General features: G+C 35.5%; 2 protein-coding genes across 3 annotated transcripts; both read right to left on the minus strand.

Moving 5' to 3' along the window:
- On the minus strand, positions 5,325–6,327 carry LOC109722463 (transcription repressor OFP8-like). Its single transcript, XM_020250532.1, has one exon. The coding sequence runs from the start codon at positions 6,158–6,160 to the stop codon at positions 5,468–5,470; it is 693 nt and encodes a 230-aa protein (XP_020106121.1). The 5' UTR covers positions 6,161–6,327; the 3' UTR covers positions 5,325–5,467.
- Positions 12,378–19,712, minus strand: LOC109722156. Of its 2 annotated transcripts, XM_020250051.1 has the most exons (15): positions 19,404–19,710; positions 18,025–18,427; positions 17,753–17,930; positions 17,349–17,488; positions 16,131–17,262; positions 15,928–16,028; positions 15,553–15,697; positions 15,375–15,443; positions 15,231–15,276; positions 14,734–15,122; positions 14,447–14,526; positions 14,190–14,325; positions 13,758–13,926; positions 13,324–13,406; positions 12,378–12,938 (listed from the first exon to the last, which is right to left on the minus strand). In XM_020250051.1, the coding sequence occupies exons 1-15, from the start codon at positions 19,504–19,506 to the stop codon at positions 12,810–12,812; spliced, it is 3,303 nt and encodes a 1,100-aa protein (XP_020105640.1). In that variant the 5' UTR covers positions 19,507–19,710; the 3' UTR covers positions 12,378–12,809. The 2 variants fall into 2 exon arrangements, with proteins under 2 accessions (XP_020105640.1, XP_020105641.1); XM_020250052.1 differs by lacking the exon at positions 13,324–13,406 and having other exon boundaries at positions 19,404–19,712.

A 19,901-nucleotide genomic window follows, 5' to 3' on the forward strand; every position in this document is an offset into this window, starting at 1 on the left:
GTACATATATAGTACTATGTTTTTGACATGTGATGAAGCTCACTGGAATCTAGTTTATTTTGTTTATCAGTTTAATGTAGATGAGATGCGACATTGATACTCATGAAAAAATTATGAAAAATTAAATTTAATGGAATAGGGAGCCAATTTCGTCCGCTTTGACACAACTTTAACATATTATCAATGAGATCATTGTAATTTTTATTCTGAATGTCAATTCCGATAGAAAACATCAATAAGAAGAAAAAAAACAACTTTAGACAGACATTTTAAACCAAATCGCTTTGCCCTTCAATGTCATTTTCAACTTGAATTTCATAGATCATTTATTACTGAAAATCGTATTGTAATTTGAGAATCCAATATGAATCTAATCCAAACCGAAACCAGCGTAGCATAAAATAATAATAAATTAATGTAGTATGAAAACTAAGCAACATATATTTGATAATAGACTCAATTTCGTATTCTTTTTTTTTCTTTTTAATTTTTGTAGCCATAGGTAGACTCTTTTTCATTTTGAACTTAGAGGTTCTAAATACTTTTCCTATTAATATTTTTTCTTTAAAACCTGCGTAACTTGACCTAATCAGAACTGACATAACTAATACTGGCTTTAACTCTTATCTAATCAAATTTTAGCCCAAACCAAGATTAATTGGATAAGGTTCAAACCCAACCAAAATTAAGGCCTGTTTGGCATTAAAAGCCACATAAAAAAAATGTATATAACACAATAGTTTTTACAAAAATAAATAAATATTTTTTATTATGATACTTTCTTGTAGTACATAATGCATTATTTTTTATATTTCATTGCGTCAAAGTTGTAAATTCCCTTTTTTTGCTAGTATAAGTTATTCTCTGTTTAAAACTTACTATCTGTGCTTTATTAGGTAAAACTTACTATCAGATTCGATTTTAGAGTATTTAAATCAATTATCTACACCGTTAAATATGATTTAGGATATATAAAACTCTTAGGAATAAAATATTAATTTTTTTCGGCATCGTTTATTTAGTAAGTAAATTATTTCAAAATGAACGATAAAAATTGAACAATCTTCAAAATTTGAGGATAAGACTTTTGAATTCAAGATCAAAGATAGTAACCTTAATTGATCTAGATAGTTAAAATATTTTTTATCAAAATTTAAACAAATTTAGATTTTTCTATACCGTTAAACTACAAACTCTCTACAGTAGTTATTGAAAATAGAGAATTTTGAAATAGTTTAATTATAAAATAAATTATGTTGAAAAATATAAAGTTTTTATAGAGAGTTCGGCTACTATACTCTTCTAAGGATATATTTTATTGCACTGATACGTTTTCGGTCATTAGATCTATCCCTTAATCATTTCCACCTGTTAGATCATGCTATTCAACCACTCACTCACTCAATTCTAAAGAATCACCATCATTCTAACCGGAAACTACTATCATCCTAAACGCATATTTTTTTTATCCAATAGTTACAAATTTATAAATATAAAAAAAATCTATACTCATAAAAGTATAATATTCCTGTTATTTTTATATCCATGATATATAAGTGTACAGTTAGTATTTGGATTTTCCAACTACTAATTATTCCCCTTTAAGAAACATGATTATTCCCTGTAGGAAACATCCAGATGTGACAGCTGTTCTCAAAAGCACTTCTTGCTGCCGTTGTACTCCGTCCGCGCAATCGCTTCTCCACAAACCACGGGTGGATAACTACAGACCACGGTATTGGCGAATTCCACCACCTATAAAATGTATGGAGACCCCTCAACTAGGACAAAAATTTTGTAGGCACTAACCCCAAACTAGTAGTTTGGGATAATGCAGATGGTCATCATGTAGCTAGACCTGACAATCTTGAACCAAACTCGCGAGTACCCGCAGGTTATCTACAAATTTGGAGATACGAATACCAACTTTTTCAACTTAAAAAATTAGGATAAAACGGATGGTACCCATTAAGCAATAGGTATTTTGGGTAACCCGCAGGTACCCAAGGGTACCCGCACGTATATTTTTTAATTACAAAATATATTTTCTGAATTAATATATATTTTTTATTTATCTATCCTAAAAATTCTAATTCTAATTTCTTATTGTGTATCTTTTATATTATGAAATATTTTTATTATATGTCATGATATTTTAAACAATGAGGTTATATTACGCTTTTTAAACATATATATATATATATGTATTTTGCATTTAAAAAATATAAAAGTAAAAAAATTGCGGGTAACCCGTATACCCACCCACCCACCCGCGGACTGATATGGGTAAAGATGTTGGCTACCCAAAAATTTGAGGANAAAAAAAAAAAGAAAGTATCCACCGATAACCTACCCGATGTAAATCTGGACCATTTGTCCACCCAACCTATTAGGCGCCTGCCTAATAATATAGGTGTCCAATGAACCCTTACCTATTTTAAATAGGAGTTTAAAAACCCATCGGTTGTAGAAATGGGTATAGTCAGGCGCCCACAGTTGCTATGTATTGAGAGAGAGAGAGAGAGAGAGAGAGAGCAGCAAAGGAAGTGAAAGGGCGGTCGGCCGATGGGCCACGTGGCGCCGATCCACACAATCCCCAAACTATTAGTTTGGGGACAATACCCACAAAATTTGTGTCCCCTCATGTAGCACATTTTGATATGGGCCCTTAAGCATTAATTTTTTTAAGAGAATTTTGATTAATTTTTTTGATCTATGCGTTTTAATTTGAATTAATTTAAATCATTAAATTAGAGATTTATTAAATTTTTAGTGTTTCTGTTAAATTTTATATCTCTAACTACTACTCTAGCTAAAGAAGGTATGGATTTCTTTTTTGAGAGAGATAGGTAACATGCTACCCGCTTCGTTTATTTCATTTAGAAATAAACTTTGCTGGAAATGTGAATTAACTAGAATTCGAACTTGGGACCTTAATTATCAACCACTAAGCCCTTTGCCACTTGCGTTAGAGATGGTCGGTAAGGTATGGATTTCATTAGTGGTTAACAACTAACAGTTAATAAATCTACACATCTTTTTACAAGACTTTTAATATGATGAACTAAAAAAACAATGTAATTAAAATAAATGAAGTTAAGAGAGGGCCCACAAAGAAAATACAAAATTAATATAAAAAATATTATCCAAAAAATCAATGCGAAAGAAAATGGTCTCTAAAAATCTGTATAACGTAACACACTAACACATCCACTTATGTGCAACAACCGACAAGGTAAATAAGAAAGATGAGTAGATAAGAGATAAAAATTTAATCCACAATTTTATGAAAGATCAAGCTAATTAAAAACAGCACAATAATGTATTTAATAACAACAAAATAATCTATAGTTGAGGGTCTAATTAATTTTTTGTTCCTCATAAAAAAAAAAAAAAACAAAAACAAATGAACTCAGATCAGAGGGACTTACACTTACTACTCCTGGGGCAATGCAAAGGGAAAGAAATAGCTTCGAAAATAGAAACAAACCCCCCTTATAGGAATTAACAAAAATAAAAATAAACAAATAAAATAAGTAGATAATCCCTATACAAAGAAGTCCCCTCAGCATCTTCGTAGCTTTTGAGGGACAGAATCTATTGTTGGCTTTGCATTAAGGGACAAAAAAATGTGGTGGGTTATGGTTGTTGTATATATATACATGTAAAGTAGCTTTGATTTAATATTGAGAATAATAAGAAAACTAGGTTCAGGTTCACTCCATCTGATGAACGGGTTGGACCCACTTTGCTACTACAAGACAATTTGGGCTTTAGCTAATTCTAGATGCCCCAAATCTCCTTTTATTCATATTTTTAAGTGTAATGTTTATGCGGATTTTGAGGAAGCAACATGTGTTTGAGTAGTTTCCAACTGTAGTAGAAGTTTTTTTTTTTTTTTTTTTTTTTTTGAGAGAGATAGGTAGCATACACGCTACCTACTTCGTTTATTTTATTTAGAAATAAACTTAGCTGTAATGTGAATCAACTAGGATATATATCTTATCTATCTATACTAGGTGCACTCAGTTATCTTATTATTGTCTTATGTTTAGAGAGAGAGAGAGAGTGGGAGCAAACTATCTGTATTATTTATTTCTTAGAAATAAACTTAGCTAGAGATATAAAATATTTATATATTGAACTTAAAATTTCAGGTACCAATCATCAAACTTTAAGTCAGCTACACTAGAAACGATTGGCAATTATCGTATAGCATTGTCAAAAATGACTATTGATAGTATAGAAGCTGATCTAACTATTATATCATCTTAAAAATTCTAAAATATAATTGCTCTCTAACTTTTGCAGACCATTTTGATTAGCAATTTGCGATTCTTTTTTTTTTGTAAAATATTATTTATTTTGTAATTGAAATGATAAATTTATTACTGATTTAGCATCTATTTTGAGTTAGAACTTATATATCTTCATTAATGGATAACTCATGACTCCTGAGAATGACAAAATTTCCTTTCTCATAGTTATGCAACATTCTTGTAAGTTGGGAATCATCTTTAACATCAGTTTGAAATTCAGCACTGCACCAATAAGCTTTATAATAATTGTCCAAGTTTGTTTCCAGGGTGATGATGTAAAAATCATGAATAGAAAATAAAAGATTTTCTTAAAAATTACAAATGTCAAATCAAGTGGATTCTTTAGAGACCATTTGATTCAACAAGATACTATCATTACTGTATGAACAATTAGACATCTAATTTATAATTGCAACGACCCAGTTGTAAGAGCGGAGCTCTGTACTCACTGAGCTATATCCCCCAAACCAAGTGTTGCAATATTTCGAAAAATAATTTATACTTTATATTCGGAATGAAAAATTTGCTACTAACTTATCAATTGCGAGAGGTTAGATTATTCATGATTTTAATGAAGTATGAAAATAAGAATACTTTTCAACTCATAATAATTTGATATTCCAATCACTTGCCAATCTATAATAATTTTACTACTTTACTGACACTTTTTAATATTATTTAATTAATCAACTATTTTGAATTGAATGACGACGATTTGATTTTTTTAAAAAAATAATTATTAAAATATTAAAAATCGTGAACCAAACGTAACTTTAATATAACGTAAGATAACATGCCAGCCAAATTAGCTATCATATAAAAAAGAAAATGTGAGAATTAATGACGGTAGTGAAAAACACACACAGCCACAAAATACAGGGCTCCGTTGCACTAAATTAAAGTACGCATTTTTATTATGATCTAAGCGATACTTTCTGATTAGTTAGTGACAAATGGCCTAGTTAATCCCAAGTTTTCTAGAAAAGAAGAAGAATACACCGATCATTCCTAAAAAGTAAATGATAAAGGATTTGATGATTGATAGCTGAGGTCCCAAATTCAAATCATAATTGATTTACAGTTTTAACTAAATTTATTTCTAAATGAAATAAACGAAACTGGCAGTGTGCGGCGGGCATGGTGGAGGGTCAAGCGTGAGAGGGTAGGAGGGGTGGGGGTGGGGCGAAGAAGGCGCGGCAAATGTCGGCGAAGGCTTGGATGATGGTGGGGTGGTGGCGGGGGCTGTTGAGGGCGAGGTAGGACCGGAGGAGGCGCTCCACGTCGCGCGCGCTCCGCAGCCGCTCCTCCACGATCATCTCCACCATCGACCTCTTGAAGTCCGCGTACGGATTCCGCGACCGCTTCACCACCGCGTACGGGTTGTGAAAACCGCCATTTTTACGCCTCTCCATGCCCTCCTTCCCCTTCTTCTTCTTCGTCTTCGTCGTCTTATTCTTGTTCTTATTCTTATTCTTCAAGGAGGAGTAGAACTCGGAGGAGTCGGAGGAGAAGCTTCGGCTTCGGGAGGAGAAGAGGGTTTTCGTCTCGGCTTCTTCTTCTTCGTCGTCGTCGTCGTCGCTTGAGAAGAGGCCGAGCTCGGAGGAGGAGGAGGTGAAGCCGTAGGAGTTGGAAAGGAGCTTCCTTGGAGCGGTTCCTCCTCTGTGGGGGTGGCGGCGACGATGGTGGTGGTGGTGGTGGGTGGCGGAGGGGGAGGAGGGGGAAGCGGGGGGGCACTTGCGCCCTTCGCACTCCCCTGTTTCGTACAGCTCCCCTGTTTCCGTCACCCTGCCCTCCTCCTCCTCCGCCTCCGCCGCCGCCGCCGCTGGGATGGGCGCGGCCATGGCCGTGGCCGTGGCCGTGGCCGTGGTGGATGGGTTTATTGTTCATGGAGTAAGGGTTTCGAAGAAGAAGAAGAAGAAGAGGAGGAGGAGAGGAAGGTGTAGTGGTGGTATTGGTGTAGAGTGATGGGTGTGTTTTTGTTTTTGGTTTATCTCGCGTCCGTGTCTTTGCTGGTTTTATTATTTGTTTCGGTTGGAACCAACGAACTATATTTATAAGGCTGAAATGTACGGAAAGCGCCCGAACTATTTCGCTGTTGCTATTCCGTCCTTATCCTTTTATATTATTCTTTTATTATTAGTTTAATCTCGCGGAATTTTTAAGTATTTGGCCCAAAATTTAAGCAACTTAAATTGTTAGGGTCATGTTTAGTTTAAGGCAAAGTAAAATTTCAATATACCTGGTGAATTTTAAACTAAACTTTATGATTTTTCACTCGGAAGGACATCATTCTACACCAATTTTACTTATTTTTGTAGTTTCACAATTCTTTCCCGCTAATAAAATGGACAACAATAGTTCCGACTAATTTAGTTGAAAATCGAGTTCTTTTGGTAAGGAAATAGGGACTGGGTTGCAAATTTGGGATAAGATAGGGAGTGCTCGTGCAAGCTGAGGAGAGAATGCGGAGGAGGGAGAATCTTTTGCGCGGTACCGCCGTACCCGGAACTGTGTCGGCTGTTGTAGCTTCTGCTGGCGCGGAATCGATTATGAAACGAAAAAAATGTGTTTAACTGATTCAATCAGTAATTGGACTTATTATCTTTTTAAGTATAAAATAGTAAATACCAAAAAAGATAGATAAATATATTTTATAAAGTAAGTAAATAAATAAATAAATAAACCGAACTGATTATATTGTCAAATCGATGATTTATGATAAGTGACGGTCCAAACTGATCTAATTAAAACCTAGCCGGTTCACTGGTTTGCCGATTGCACCGCGAGTCCAAATAGACCAACATAGGCTTTAAAACATTCTGGTTTTATGGGTTAAACCAAACCGGCCTAGGGACTGAATTACAGTCTAATCGATTAGATTGACCAGTGCAACCCGATTTTGAAAACACTGCCTATAATGGATCGAAATAGATTAAACCATATCACATTAGATTGGATTGGATTGGATCAAAGAAACCACAAGATCACACTCGGCAAAACATAAAAACACTTGTAAAGAGAAATTTACTGAGAAGGTCTTCATTCAACATAAGAATTTTGCCGATGGAGAATACTAGAATGAAATTTGTCTGCTTCGGAGTTTCTATTGAATATAAAATATTAAAATACTATTAGCATGGCACATTAGATTAGATTTATATCTTATATAAATTTAAGTATCCAAGCATAATATTTCAAACTACTTCTAAGTTTGTGTGGCATAGATTTGGTCTAGTAAGTCTAGCATAGCAGTATTATTCTTAGAATGAAACCAAACCTGATCCAATTATTGTTTTGTTGACACGCACCTAACACATGGGTCTACACTTTTGATTCGGGTCTAATCTCTCTATCCAGCTAGGATTTAGACTCTGACCCCCCCTACCACATCAACCATGTCATAATTAAATATGCATGTATTATTTGGGGTTAATTAATTTTGCGTTTACCAATTACATGTCTACATGTCTCTGGTAAAACAAAACTTAATTTATGACAAGCTAAGCAACAAAAATAAACATCCACAGCTAAAAAATAGTTTGGCTATTCTTTATTTTAAGTACAATAAGCATATTCCTGTATAGTTATTTGGGAAACACTCATCTCAATCTCTACAATAATGTTTTAAATAATCGTTTTATAAAATTTTGCATTGAATAAGGTTGAGATTCGAAAAATCTCCGGGATTTTAATTGGAAAAAAGATGAGAACAAGGAAAAAAAAACAAGCACTTCAATTTAGTCCCCCGCTAAAATATGACCCAAACAATCAAATCATGAACGGCGCATTTTGCTTTCCAATGTTTGTACTTTTCTTAATAATAAGTATTAATTTCCAAAATGTACCACTTTGGAAATGGGAATAATTTGTAACGTATATAATTTCATGTCAAATCGAACCCGAACTTCCATGGATCCATCCTATGCTACCAAAAAAAAAGACAAAGAATCAAAATTTTAAATTAGAAAATTTAAATAATTATCAATTGTATCTATTTGTGACCAGTATTTTACCATAATCATGAACCATCTAATGAAATCAAATATAGCTGATAGTTTAATTTTGCGAGTTGTGTTCTTGTTCAATTAATAATAAATTATTATTAAGTGTAAGAGTATATGTTTTAAAATTCTATTTTTATGTCAAATTATAATACTATTTAGTAATAATCTTTTACTATTTTACATGGCATAATTAGTTCGAATATCATCAATGTATTATAACGATATTTAGGTATCGTTTCGTTCAAAATAAATTATTCTAAATTATTCTTGTTTGAAAAGAAATAAAAATTATATTAATTTCATGTTTGGATTAGTGTTGGATTATTCTCGAGAATAGGAAAAAAAAATTCGCGCAACATGTGGTGATTCATGTTGACGTAGCGGATACGATCCATAGACAATTTCTAAGCTCTTTTCTCACATTGATGTTGGTTGAAATAGATCAAGTTTTTTGTAACTTAACAATAGGGTTAGGATATTATAGATCAAATGTTCGAATGAGTTGAATCAGATTGAAATTTATAAATATTATGACTGATTTTTTAAGTATGATAAGTGTATTTTTTTATCAATACATATTTTTGGTACAGCTAATTAGCGCTTATAATCTGCAGTTGCATGACGTCACTACACGTTCCATCTCAACTCGTACCTCAGGAGGGCATGTTCTTATCCCCTTGTCCTCCTCAATGATTCCGAGCAATAAAACGACAAAATTAACCAATGTTGTACATCTCCCCTTATTTTATAATAATAAGCTCCAAAAAAAAAAAACTTAAAAAATGAATAAATGAAAGAAAAGTGGGGATGGTCCTCAGCGAACGAACGCAATAGAAAAAGGTGGGGATGGTGAGTGAGAAACAATCCAACGCTAAAACCGGTGAGGAAGAAGAGGTCGCAGACGAAGCCAAGGAGGAAAGAAACAAAAATAGAGAGGATGGGTGGGGAGGGGGTCGAGTCGTTTTGACCCTCGACCCCTGCGTCCTCATAATTAAACGATGCGGTCGCACTAACGGAGAGTTAGACGCCACAGGTACCGACACGAAATACGAGATACGATACATTTTTAACACAATGATACAATAAGTTTCAAAAAGTTAGAATCTGTACACGACATAAACCCGTTAATAAAATAAAATATTATTAATATAATAATATACATATTTATTATATATTAAATATTAATTTTGATAAAATATTACTATATTTTTTTTATATTAATGAATGTTAGTAAAATTTTTATTGATAGTTTATATATATTAAAAAAAAAACTCTCCATTATACATAATTTATTTATATTGTCAAAAAAAATAAAATATTATATATATATATATAAATAANATATATATATTATTTGCATTATGAATCAATATTAAATACGTATTCAAGGAATATCCGTTCGTATATGTCCCACACAAATATGCAAAACTTATAAAAGTATCCGTACGTAATTCATAGGAGGAGAGCAAACCAGCGCGTGGGACGTGGGGACACTTTTTGGCCCCGTCCCATTCCCCACTTTTCACGGATGCGCTCACGTGCCTTGAGCTGCGTGGAAGCTTTATATACATAAGTTATATAATAACATGTAAATATAATATTAATTAGGATAAATTATATTTCTGATTCTTAAACTATAAAATGTGTGATATTGTAATATTTTATATTAGTAATTTATTAATATTGAGCGGACTAAATTAGGCCCTGTGACTTGATGGTTATAATATAATTCGAAAAGTTCGAGTTAAAAATTATAATTAATTAAAGTTTGAAGACTGAAAGTGTAGTTTACTTTATAAATTAAGAGTAAGTCATATAGCTCAAGTTTTTGAAGAATATGGATTATTTTATTTCTTTAACTTGGTGTTAAAATCTTCTAAAGTTTTATGGGTTAAAAATATTATTTCTTAATAGCTTAAGATTTTATAGAGAATAACGATCATTTTATTTTATTTAACATGACCAACGCTCAAGTTAATTTTTCGGCTTCTATTTAAGTAGTAGTAATATTTTCAAAGGTTTTACTACAGCAGAAAGCATAGATGAGATTTTAGATCCTAAAACAAGAGCTAAAATTTACTAATTATATTTGGATGTGTGTTAAAAAAAATGTAGTCGTTAATTAGGTATATAGTAATATTAGTGTTGTTTCTGGTAGTACTAATAGAGACAATAATTCATCAATTAGTAGCACACCTTATATTGCGTACGCCAAATAGCAGAAATCGAATTTTGTGGTCTAATAATTGCAGCTTCATTTCAGAGTTTCTTGTTCTGCTAAGAGAGAAATTATTAGAATAGTTTAAAATTAATGTTTCGTCTAATAACACGGCTGAAACGATCGTAAAACGCTTCTGTTTTTTGATTCACCACTAACCCATTTAAATAGTAGTTATGTTAGGATACGCGATACTATTATACTTTTTTTTCTCATTTAATAAAATGCACAAAAAATCACATTGTATTTTAAAATACAGTAAAAAAACAAAACAAAACAAAACAAAAACAGCATTTAATCAAACTAAACAATTCCTTATTGTGGCCACGAATCTTAAGAATGGTTAGTGCTAAAGAAATAAGCTAAGAAGCTGCACCTTGTTGCCATGTCCTTTGTCATCTTATGTCACAAGGCTCATTTACAACTCTCTTTCTCTGATCTTTTGCACGTGGAGAACAAATGGGTCCTTTTTTTTTTTTTTCTTCTTTTCTTTTTTTTTCTTTGAGTCATCATAAGTTAAATGGATTGATTCAACGGAGACAGGGACTTGTGGTGCTCACGGAGGACTCTGTGTGGGAAATTAATAGTATGTGGACTCTGCCATGGTCGTCATGTATAGCAACTGGCCAAGTTGCATTTGAGCTCTTTAATTTGATTCACAGGAGAGGAATCAGGGAGAGAACAATCCAAGAACGATCCGGGCACAGGAATTAAATTATTCCGAACAATGTATGTATCACTTCGTTTATGTGCGGCCGCAGCAGCAGCAGCACTAGTATTGCTACTGCTACTGCAACTCTGACTCGTTTCACTACAATAACCATGGTTTTCCTACCAGTCTTTGAGAGATAAGTAGCACGCTTCCCACTTCGTTTATTTCATTTAGAAATAAACTTAGCTGGAAATGTAAATCAAGTAGGATTCGAACTTGGGTCTCGTATACCAACCACCAAGCCCTTTGCCACTTGCTCTAGGGACGGTCGGTTGAGAAAGTTATTTTTAAAGTTAAAAATATATTTAAAGGTGTTAACTTGGCTTGTTAATAACACTACTAATTTCTTGTAAGATCATAGTTAAGCATATCACTCTTGCATATCCACTGCTTTATTTTTTTTAGCGTAGTATGAACGAAATAGATAGTTTGCTATTTTTTTCTTTCTAAAAAGGTTCTATCTGCGGTACTATAGCCTAGTTTATTTTTCACATACTGATGATGCTAAAAGCGACTTTGGGTTCAGAAAAACCTACCCCAAAAAAATTTAAAAAAAAAAAAAAAAAGAGGGAGGGAGGGAAAGTGGGAAACAATATCAGTACACCTGAATAGCTATCTCTGATCATTTTAATCCGGATCAGTTTGACCATAAAAGGTGATCTAAAATTACACACATTGGAGGTTAAGCACTTAAGCCGTACGCAATGCCAATTTTATGTACCAATAATTTTAAGTACCAATGATTTTAGGTGCCAATAATATTTTGTAAGTTGGAGGATAAGCCCTATTTGTGAATGCACAATGGGAAGTCCAGAATAGTAACTCCTGGGCTTCGGGACAACTGAGCTACGCATACGTTTGTTTAAGGCTTTCCATTCAATAATTTTTAAGTGCCCGTTGTATCATGTTTACTGGTTAACAATTTTGATGCATGTAATAATACAATGAACTGCGTGCACCAGATTGATGCACAACTTCGAACATTTTCATAATATAATGGGGTATCATAGACATAGAAGTTAATTTTGCAGTGCTACAGAGTTACATAGATCAAATGAAAGCATCAAATATGCACACCTGCGCTCGCTGGTTTTGCAAAGAATCCTGTAAAAGTACATCCAATCTGAAGCAGAAAACCTCTCTATTCATAAAGCCGTTTGTTGATTACATTGATGAAGTGTGAAAAGAAAGAAAAAAATAATAAAGAAACGAAAAAACAAAAAAAATCCACTATACAGCAAGTCGCTGCTAAAACCGGGAGCTTTCCATGAACCTATCAAAATTATATACCAAAAAAAGATAAAAGAGGGGGAAAAAAGACATGCCAAGAAAATACCTCCGCATACAGGGCTCGGGACACCAAATTGCACGCCGACACTTCCGTATTCACAAGAAACTCACTCAACTCATCGCGCACACATTATCATTTCGGGTCCGGTTCCAGTTGCAATACTACCAAGAACCCACTATTTGATAACCCAATCATTATAACAACTCCTGCAATAGATATGATTGATGAACCATGAAGGATGTTAGGGTTCATTCTACGTCGTCAATTACCCCACCGGCCCAAACTGCTCTTTTTCTTCATGAATTTGCCGTACAATGTCGTCCAGTTCTGGGAATGCTGCTAGGAGTAGTAGCTCTAGGAGTTCGAAGGCAAGCTGCTTTAAACAAACAGGGGACTGCATGGAAAAAGTAGAAAAAGATCGAACTATTAAGATGCCGTCAGTATCCTATAACAACACTGTAGTGCCGGCTTTCCGGCTTATAGAATTGCTTCTCTACTCTAAGAAGAATATGTAGGTGGCTTGCGATTTGTCAGAAAGCAGAAATGAGCATTTGGAACCCAGAAGCAATAGGCTGAGATCTGAGAAAAGCTATTTGAGTGATGACAATGGAAATGCAGGAGCTCCAGCCAGACATAAACAGGCCCTTAAGCAGCCTTACAGCTATTTAACTAGCAAGAAGCACCTGAAGCAGCACATCTAGAAGTTCCAACTTTTCTACCAGTGTCATGTTTAGAAACATTTAATGCTGAGGTGCTCTATTTTTAGGGTTACAACTTACCTGAAGAAAGAAATATATATCGTGAGCACATCTTTCGTACTCCTTTCTGCCCACAAGACTTACAAGAGCAGCAGGCGCCTTCTCTGTAAAATTCAGGTCCATTTTAAGTAGATAAAATAAAAGAGTATAACAAAAATCTACGTAAATTTTACTAGGAGAGCACTGGTAATGACTATGGTATTAATTGTCATTAAGATGGTGCATGCTTGTATAGTTGCACTATTGCTCTAGCAGGCCATATACGTTTATTCAAGATATTTGTAACACTCTGACCTCCAATCAAAGATCAGTCAGTAGTCAATAGTTAGTAGCACTCTTTATTGACTAAGATTTTTCAACATCATTTAATTGTGTTGTCTTTCAGCAAAATGCCAGAGAATAATGGACTTCTAACTTGCTAGAATAGGCCAGAGGAAGTGGAACATAAATCTTACCAACTATCAATTCGCGGACAAATTTTGCACGACGAGAAGCCTCTAGCTGTTGTTCCTCAGTCAATATGTTTCCCTTCATGCCATTGGCTGGAGCATCTGAAGAAGAAACTGTTGTTGCAGGTCTTCGTTTAGGATGCTTTGTTATGAAAATTCCATCAGGCCAGAGAATCTATTCAGGATCAAAATTGGAACCACATTGTATCAGATGCAAATATACTACACCTCGAATAAAGCAGATACACTAAATTCAAAAGGCACCACTTCTTATGTAAAATTCAGAAGCAACAATTTTGAGATCTTTTTTCACAGCTGGAAGTGAAGACCTTTTGATTCCCAAAAGTATAAAGAAAAAATGAACAGTCAATAAGAGGTCCAATCATCCAAAATATTTGACAGGTATAATAGGAATATGAGTAAAGCTCAAGGACATACTTGCTCAACACGGTTTATTGCAGAAGCAATTACTGCTCCTTTTCTAAGAAACTGGATTTTCTCAATAAGCCAGTCATCAAACGCGTCGCCCATTCCCAATTGTAATAGCTGCTTTGCTACCCAAAATGCTTGACGCCTAAAGTTCAGATATTAAAAATATTGAAATATGAAACTCCTGTTTCATCATGTTATCGCAGTAAAAGCTAAAAAGTAATGACTCAGCCAGTCTTTTCAGTTAGGTAGTAAAATCAATTTACCTGATCCAGCCACCATCATGAAGCTGAAAAATGACATCAACCAAATTCAATATGGGGACACTAAGATTTGGAGGCGTCCACTGCATTAAGAAGACGAGTAGTTAACACAGACAGCAAAGACAAATAGTTAACACAGGACAATTCTTGCGAAATGCGTAGCAATTTTTTAAGTCATACTACTCAAGAGTTACATCAGCCAAGTAGTTAACATGGATAGCACAATAGGTTCAAGTAAAATCTGGAGTAATAATATGGCTGGTGTTAGATGAAAGTGATATATAACTTACTTCAGTAGGTGTAATTGAATCCCCTGAATTCCCCATATTTTCAACAATCTGAGGAGCCTCTTGTGGACTATTATTTTCTTCAGAGAGAACTTTCTTAGGTTTGCCTGAGTTATTGGACGAAAAAATATTGTTTCTGCTTTCAGAATCACTCCCTACATTATCTTGGTATAACTTTGGATATTCTTTTTTAGGATTCATTCCTGTGTTTTGTTCCAAGTTTCCTTTCCACAATTTAAAACCATCAGATTCATTGTAGTTCTTATTCATTCTTATAGCATCTTCTTTACTTGCGTTCAGATTCTGTCCTATGGAAGATAAATAAGTGTTCAAATCCTCAGTCGAACTGGAAATCTTTGCACCCTTCTCATATGGCTTATCATCCAAGGCAACTGCAAAAGATATTAAATCACAAGGAGATTTGAGTTAGTAATAACAGATAATCTAAGAAATTCTAGTGGAAGAATCCTCGGAGAAGGAAAAGAAAAGAAAAGGATTACCAGACAAAGTTTGCACGATGGAGAGGGAATCAGTGAACATGTATGTCTGCAATAGAAGTATCATGTTACCACGTTACTCTATCTTAGATTATACTGAATATAAGTATCAGATAAGACTAAAAAATATTGAAAAAGAGTCCTAACCTGTGAATCGACACTTAGGAAATCCCAGACTTCTATAGAACCTGATACAGTAGGAATTTGAAGAAGCTTCTGCATGATCGGAAAGGTAAAATGTTATCAAAAGACTAAAGCAGCCTAACAGAGGAACAAAGGCAGCAGAAAAAAAAAATAAGTTAAGCAAGGGGAAGTAAGAGCACACCTTTAAATAAATGTCGAGCAATTTACATCTTTCTTGAACAACAGGAACCTCTAGTCCAGATGACAGGAAATGTTTTGGAGGTAAGCTAAGATTATATTCTGGAAATTCCTTCAAACGCCGATGTAGGTCCTCAAAATGACGAAATCTAGTGAAAACAATTGATCAGGACAATCTACATATATATAAAAGAAGAACATACATTGCTGTAAGGCACGAATAAATACAGAGAGGCAGAAGTCACAGGGAAAAAAAAAAAAAACATGAGTAGGTACAGGAGAGAAAGGCAGAAGCCTCATAAAGAGAGAGAAAAAAAAAAAAATTTAAAGAGTAGGTATGTGATCCAAAAGAGAAAACCATTATTTTCTTTGCAAATACCTCCTTTTGATGGACCAGCTATTGCTGTTTGCATCCGTCACAGCAATGGAATAAACAGCAAACATTCCCGAACCACTCTTCACAATATTGGCCCCTATTACCTGTATTATGAAATCAGCTTACATCTTCCATTTATCAGTAGTTACACTTCCCAAAATTTAATATATTAATACTTTGAAAGGCAAAAGTCTACCAAGAAGTACCTCACATCTTAACTTTATAAAAGAATCGGCCAAGACATTGTTGTCGGGATATTTCAACGAATAAGATGACTCGGAAGCTGAAAAGGATGATAAAGAAGAGGCATCTGCTCCGCTAAAAGTTCTATCCAAAGCTTCCATCTCAGGGTCATAGCTCAGGTCCTCTGTTCTTGAATTACCTTTTGCTGGATTAAGTATATCCTGACCATCTCCAGTCAAGAAAGAGGTTCTTTCAACCTCTTGCCACAATGGTACCTTCAGCCTGCTCGACCTAGACCTTTTTCTTCCTGATGAGGTTCTCATTGTCCACGGATTGCGAGCATGGCTTTTGCCACTCTTCTTCGGGTCACGGAAATCAGAAGCTTCTAGAGGATGCCGGATGTGTGATGAGCCAATATTTCCTCTACTTTTGCTTTCCCAGACTCTCGTTCCAGGAGAATCAAGACCCATCACGGTACTGTTCTCATCATCAGTAGGATAAGAACTCTCACTGTCTGGTCCAACCTCTTCATTATTGTTCTCTTCTCTTTCTTGGTATGAAATATTTGTATCGTGATTTAAGCCATTAGAAATATCATGTGGAGATGGAATTTCAGTATGTATAGTGGCATTGTGCTTGTGGTATTGTATCGAACTATTATACGGCAACACAGGAGGATGAGCAGTGTGAGTATTGCCAGTAGATATGTTCTGCGCAGGTCGTTTCGTCACTTGATTAGTGCTTTCCTTCTTTTTGTAATTTCTTCCTTTAGCCCAAATATTGTCCAGATGCTCCGGTGCAAGAGCTTGACTCTTCCTTTTCGAAAATATATCCAATGCTTGTGCCCACTCACTGCCAGAACTGTGTATTCCATTCTTCTTTCCGCTAATATTTTGAGTATCTAGGGATAAACTGGTAGTTGAAGACAGCTGATTATTGCTCTTAGGCACATCTGTTTTGGATTGGTCGTGCCTAAGCTGCACGAGTTCAACTCCCGGACTCGAGCGATCCATTAACGCGGCAATTTGGTCTGCTGATGGCATAGGAGGCCCATTTTGCTTGGCTACAGATGACTCTTCTGCCGATGTTGTCGTTCTTTTTGCAGACTTGTTGGCATAAGAAAGAGCCAAAGCTTCAATCCGTTCATTGATAAATCTGAAAAGCACATTAAGTTTGCAACCTATCAGTGGACAAATGAAGTGAGAATCAAGAAACTGGAGCTGATAACAATAAGCAACTACCTTGGGTTAGCTAAGTTTAGAACAGGTCTGAGAACTGCACATGCTAGAAGTTCTCTAGCAGTATATCTGAAGAAAGAGCATTGTAGATCTTCAGGCTTTAGAGTAATAGAGATAAGCCCGTTGGCAAACTGCTGCAAAACCTAGAGAATCAAAATATAAGGCATATGTCACTATTGACTGCTTCAAAGTTCATCGAGAGGATTTACGTGCAGCAGATCAGTTCAATCAACCTAACTAGCAAAATGTGGGAATATGTGTAAGGCCTTCAAATTTGCATCCACCATTTTTTCCGCGAAATGTAACTTAAAATCCACCAGAAATAATAGTTCTTAGTAGGCCTACATATAAAAGAATCTTGGTTGACTAACAACAAAGAAAAGAGAACTTATGAGGGATTAGACAACCTTGTGTTCAGCATGGAACGAAAACAAAGCTGGGTGCAACTTGTTTTCAGCTGCGAGGACTAGTTTGAGTTCAGCATCGCGGCTATCAACTGATAGATTTACAAAGTTCTGCTTCCCAATCTTAGCTTGGCAGAAATAGTAAAGCTCTAATTGCCTACATATGAGATTGATGATATCCCTGCAAAAAAGTAGATAATTTATAGCATAAATATTAAGCAGATATTTACAAAACAGTTCAAAATATGTCAAAATGAAAAAGAGGTATCTGAAACCTGGTGAGAAGGTTGATAAGATTTACATCCCTCGCACGACTTGAAATTTCTCCAAGGACATTGTTCATAATATTTACTAGTTCTTCTGGAGCATCTTTATCAGGTGTTATACGGGAGTACCAAAGATCAGTTATCCACTCAGAAACTAAGTGTCTTGTAAACTGCTCAATTGCTGCTTCAACTGCTAGGGAATTCACCTTCTTTCTCCACTCTGACTTTTCCGACTTGTCCAAAGAAAATTCGCGAAGTTCAAGTGATTTCCTTTTCACAGATTGATCAACCAAGGAATCTGTGTTACATGGTATAGTCTTTCTTCGAATATCAAGGTCGAGTAGCATATAACGACAAAAAATGATCAAGGAAGCGGCAGCAGGCAGGTTAATCCAAACTGAGGAGCTCGTCACTGAGATTGAAAACTCAATGCTGGTAGGTAATCCAAAAGTAGCAAAAACGAGATAAAGGTCGACTAAGACTAAATCAAATTCATTATCATTCTATCACTCTATTACAAAGGTGCACTTAACTTTGCCATGAAAATTGTTACATTCAAATCATCGCTATTGACGAATAATTCCTTTTCTCTAACATGTAGTGGAGAGGTTGAAGCTCTTATAAGCTTCATACAAATCTCAGTTTGGCACGCAATTTAGCATTTTCAGCTTCCTGGTGAGCCCAAACAGTCAGAGAGTTAGCCTCAATACAGGCATGTTTTTTCTATACCAAGGTCATTGCTTTGTGACCCCACTCATACTGTTGCACCAATGAAGAAAATTTACAAAACAATAAACATTGGAGAAACCACAAGATCTGACAGTATATAATTTAACTTCTTCTCTTATAAATCACACATGTATATAGTTGATAATATACGAATAATACATTTTTAATTATTTATTTATTTTTTCATAAGTCACTATTATACAGGAGGTACTTGATATCCAATTTTACTGGTGGATTATCATCAGGTAACACCGTCTAAAACCATACATATGAAAAAAAAAGAAAAAAAAAAAATGTGGCGTCGAACTGAACACACTTGTGTATACGGCCTAAATTATGGCAAACATCTAAAAATTAGACCTCTAAACTAATAAATTCAATAAATCCTCAATTCAACCAATATGCAGCAGAACCCCATAGAAACCAAAGAATACCAACGAAAGGACCTACAGAGACCTGTAACCCTATAGCAGTTCTAATTCGAGGTGATCCAATTCAGATTCTACTCACTGTACCGATGCATCTTCTAAGAAACTCCGATCGCTCAACAAACAACAATTCATATAAGAGAATCGAACACTTAGCATGGAATTCGAGAAGAAGCGATCGAAGAGGTTGCGGATAGGCATCGTAAGAGAAGAGGGAAACGAGGAGCTCACGCGACATGAGATAGGAGAGGCCGAAGACGCATATGAGGAGGAGCACGATGCGCTTCTTCGCCTCCTCCGCCAAGTCCCGCATCGTCCGCCTCCCCGTACTCATCTCCGCCCCCTCTCCCGATCGAAGTCGCGGGGCAAGGCGGGATCAAAACCCTCGGCGAAGCGCCTTCATGGGGATCTCTCGAGCCGATCCACGCGATCCCCCCCCCTCCTCGCGGAGAAGGGGAAGGGGAAGGAGAAGAGAGAGAGAGAAGAGAACGAGGGTTTGGAGGAGGAGGAGGAGGAGGAGGAGGAGGAAGAGGGAGACGGTGACGATATACAGATTACAGAGTGGAGGGACAGAGGGAGAAGGCCGAGCGTTGGGTTCGTTTCCCGGTTCGCACCGTCCTTGGTACCCTTTTCTCCGTTAGTCCTCTCCGTCGCGAGTCGCGACGTGGGCCAGATGCCGCGGTTTCGTTGCGAAATTACGGAATTGCCAACGAGCAACGGGAGTATATT

This window comes from Ananas comosus, linkage group 16, assembly GCF_001540865.1.
Source record: "Ananas comosus cultivar F153 linkage group 16, ASM154086v1, whole genome shotgun sequence".
Taxonomy (NCBI): Eukaryota; Viridiplantae; Streptophyta; class Magnoliopsida; order Poales; family Bromeliaceae; genus Ananas; species Ananas comosus.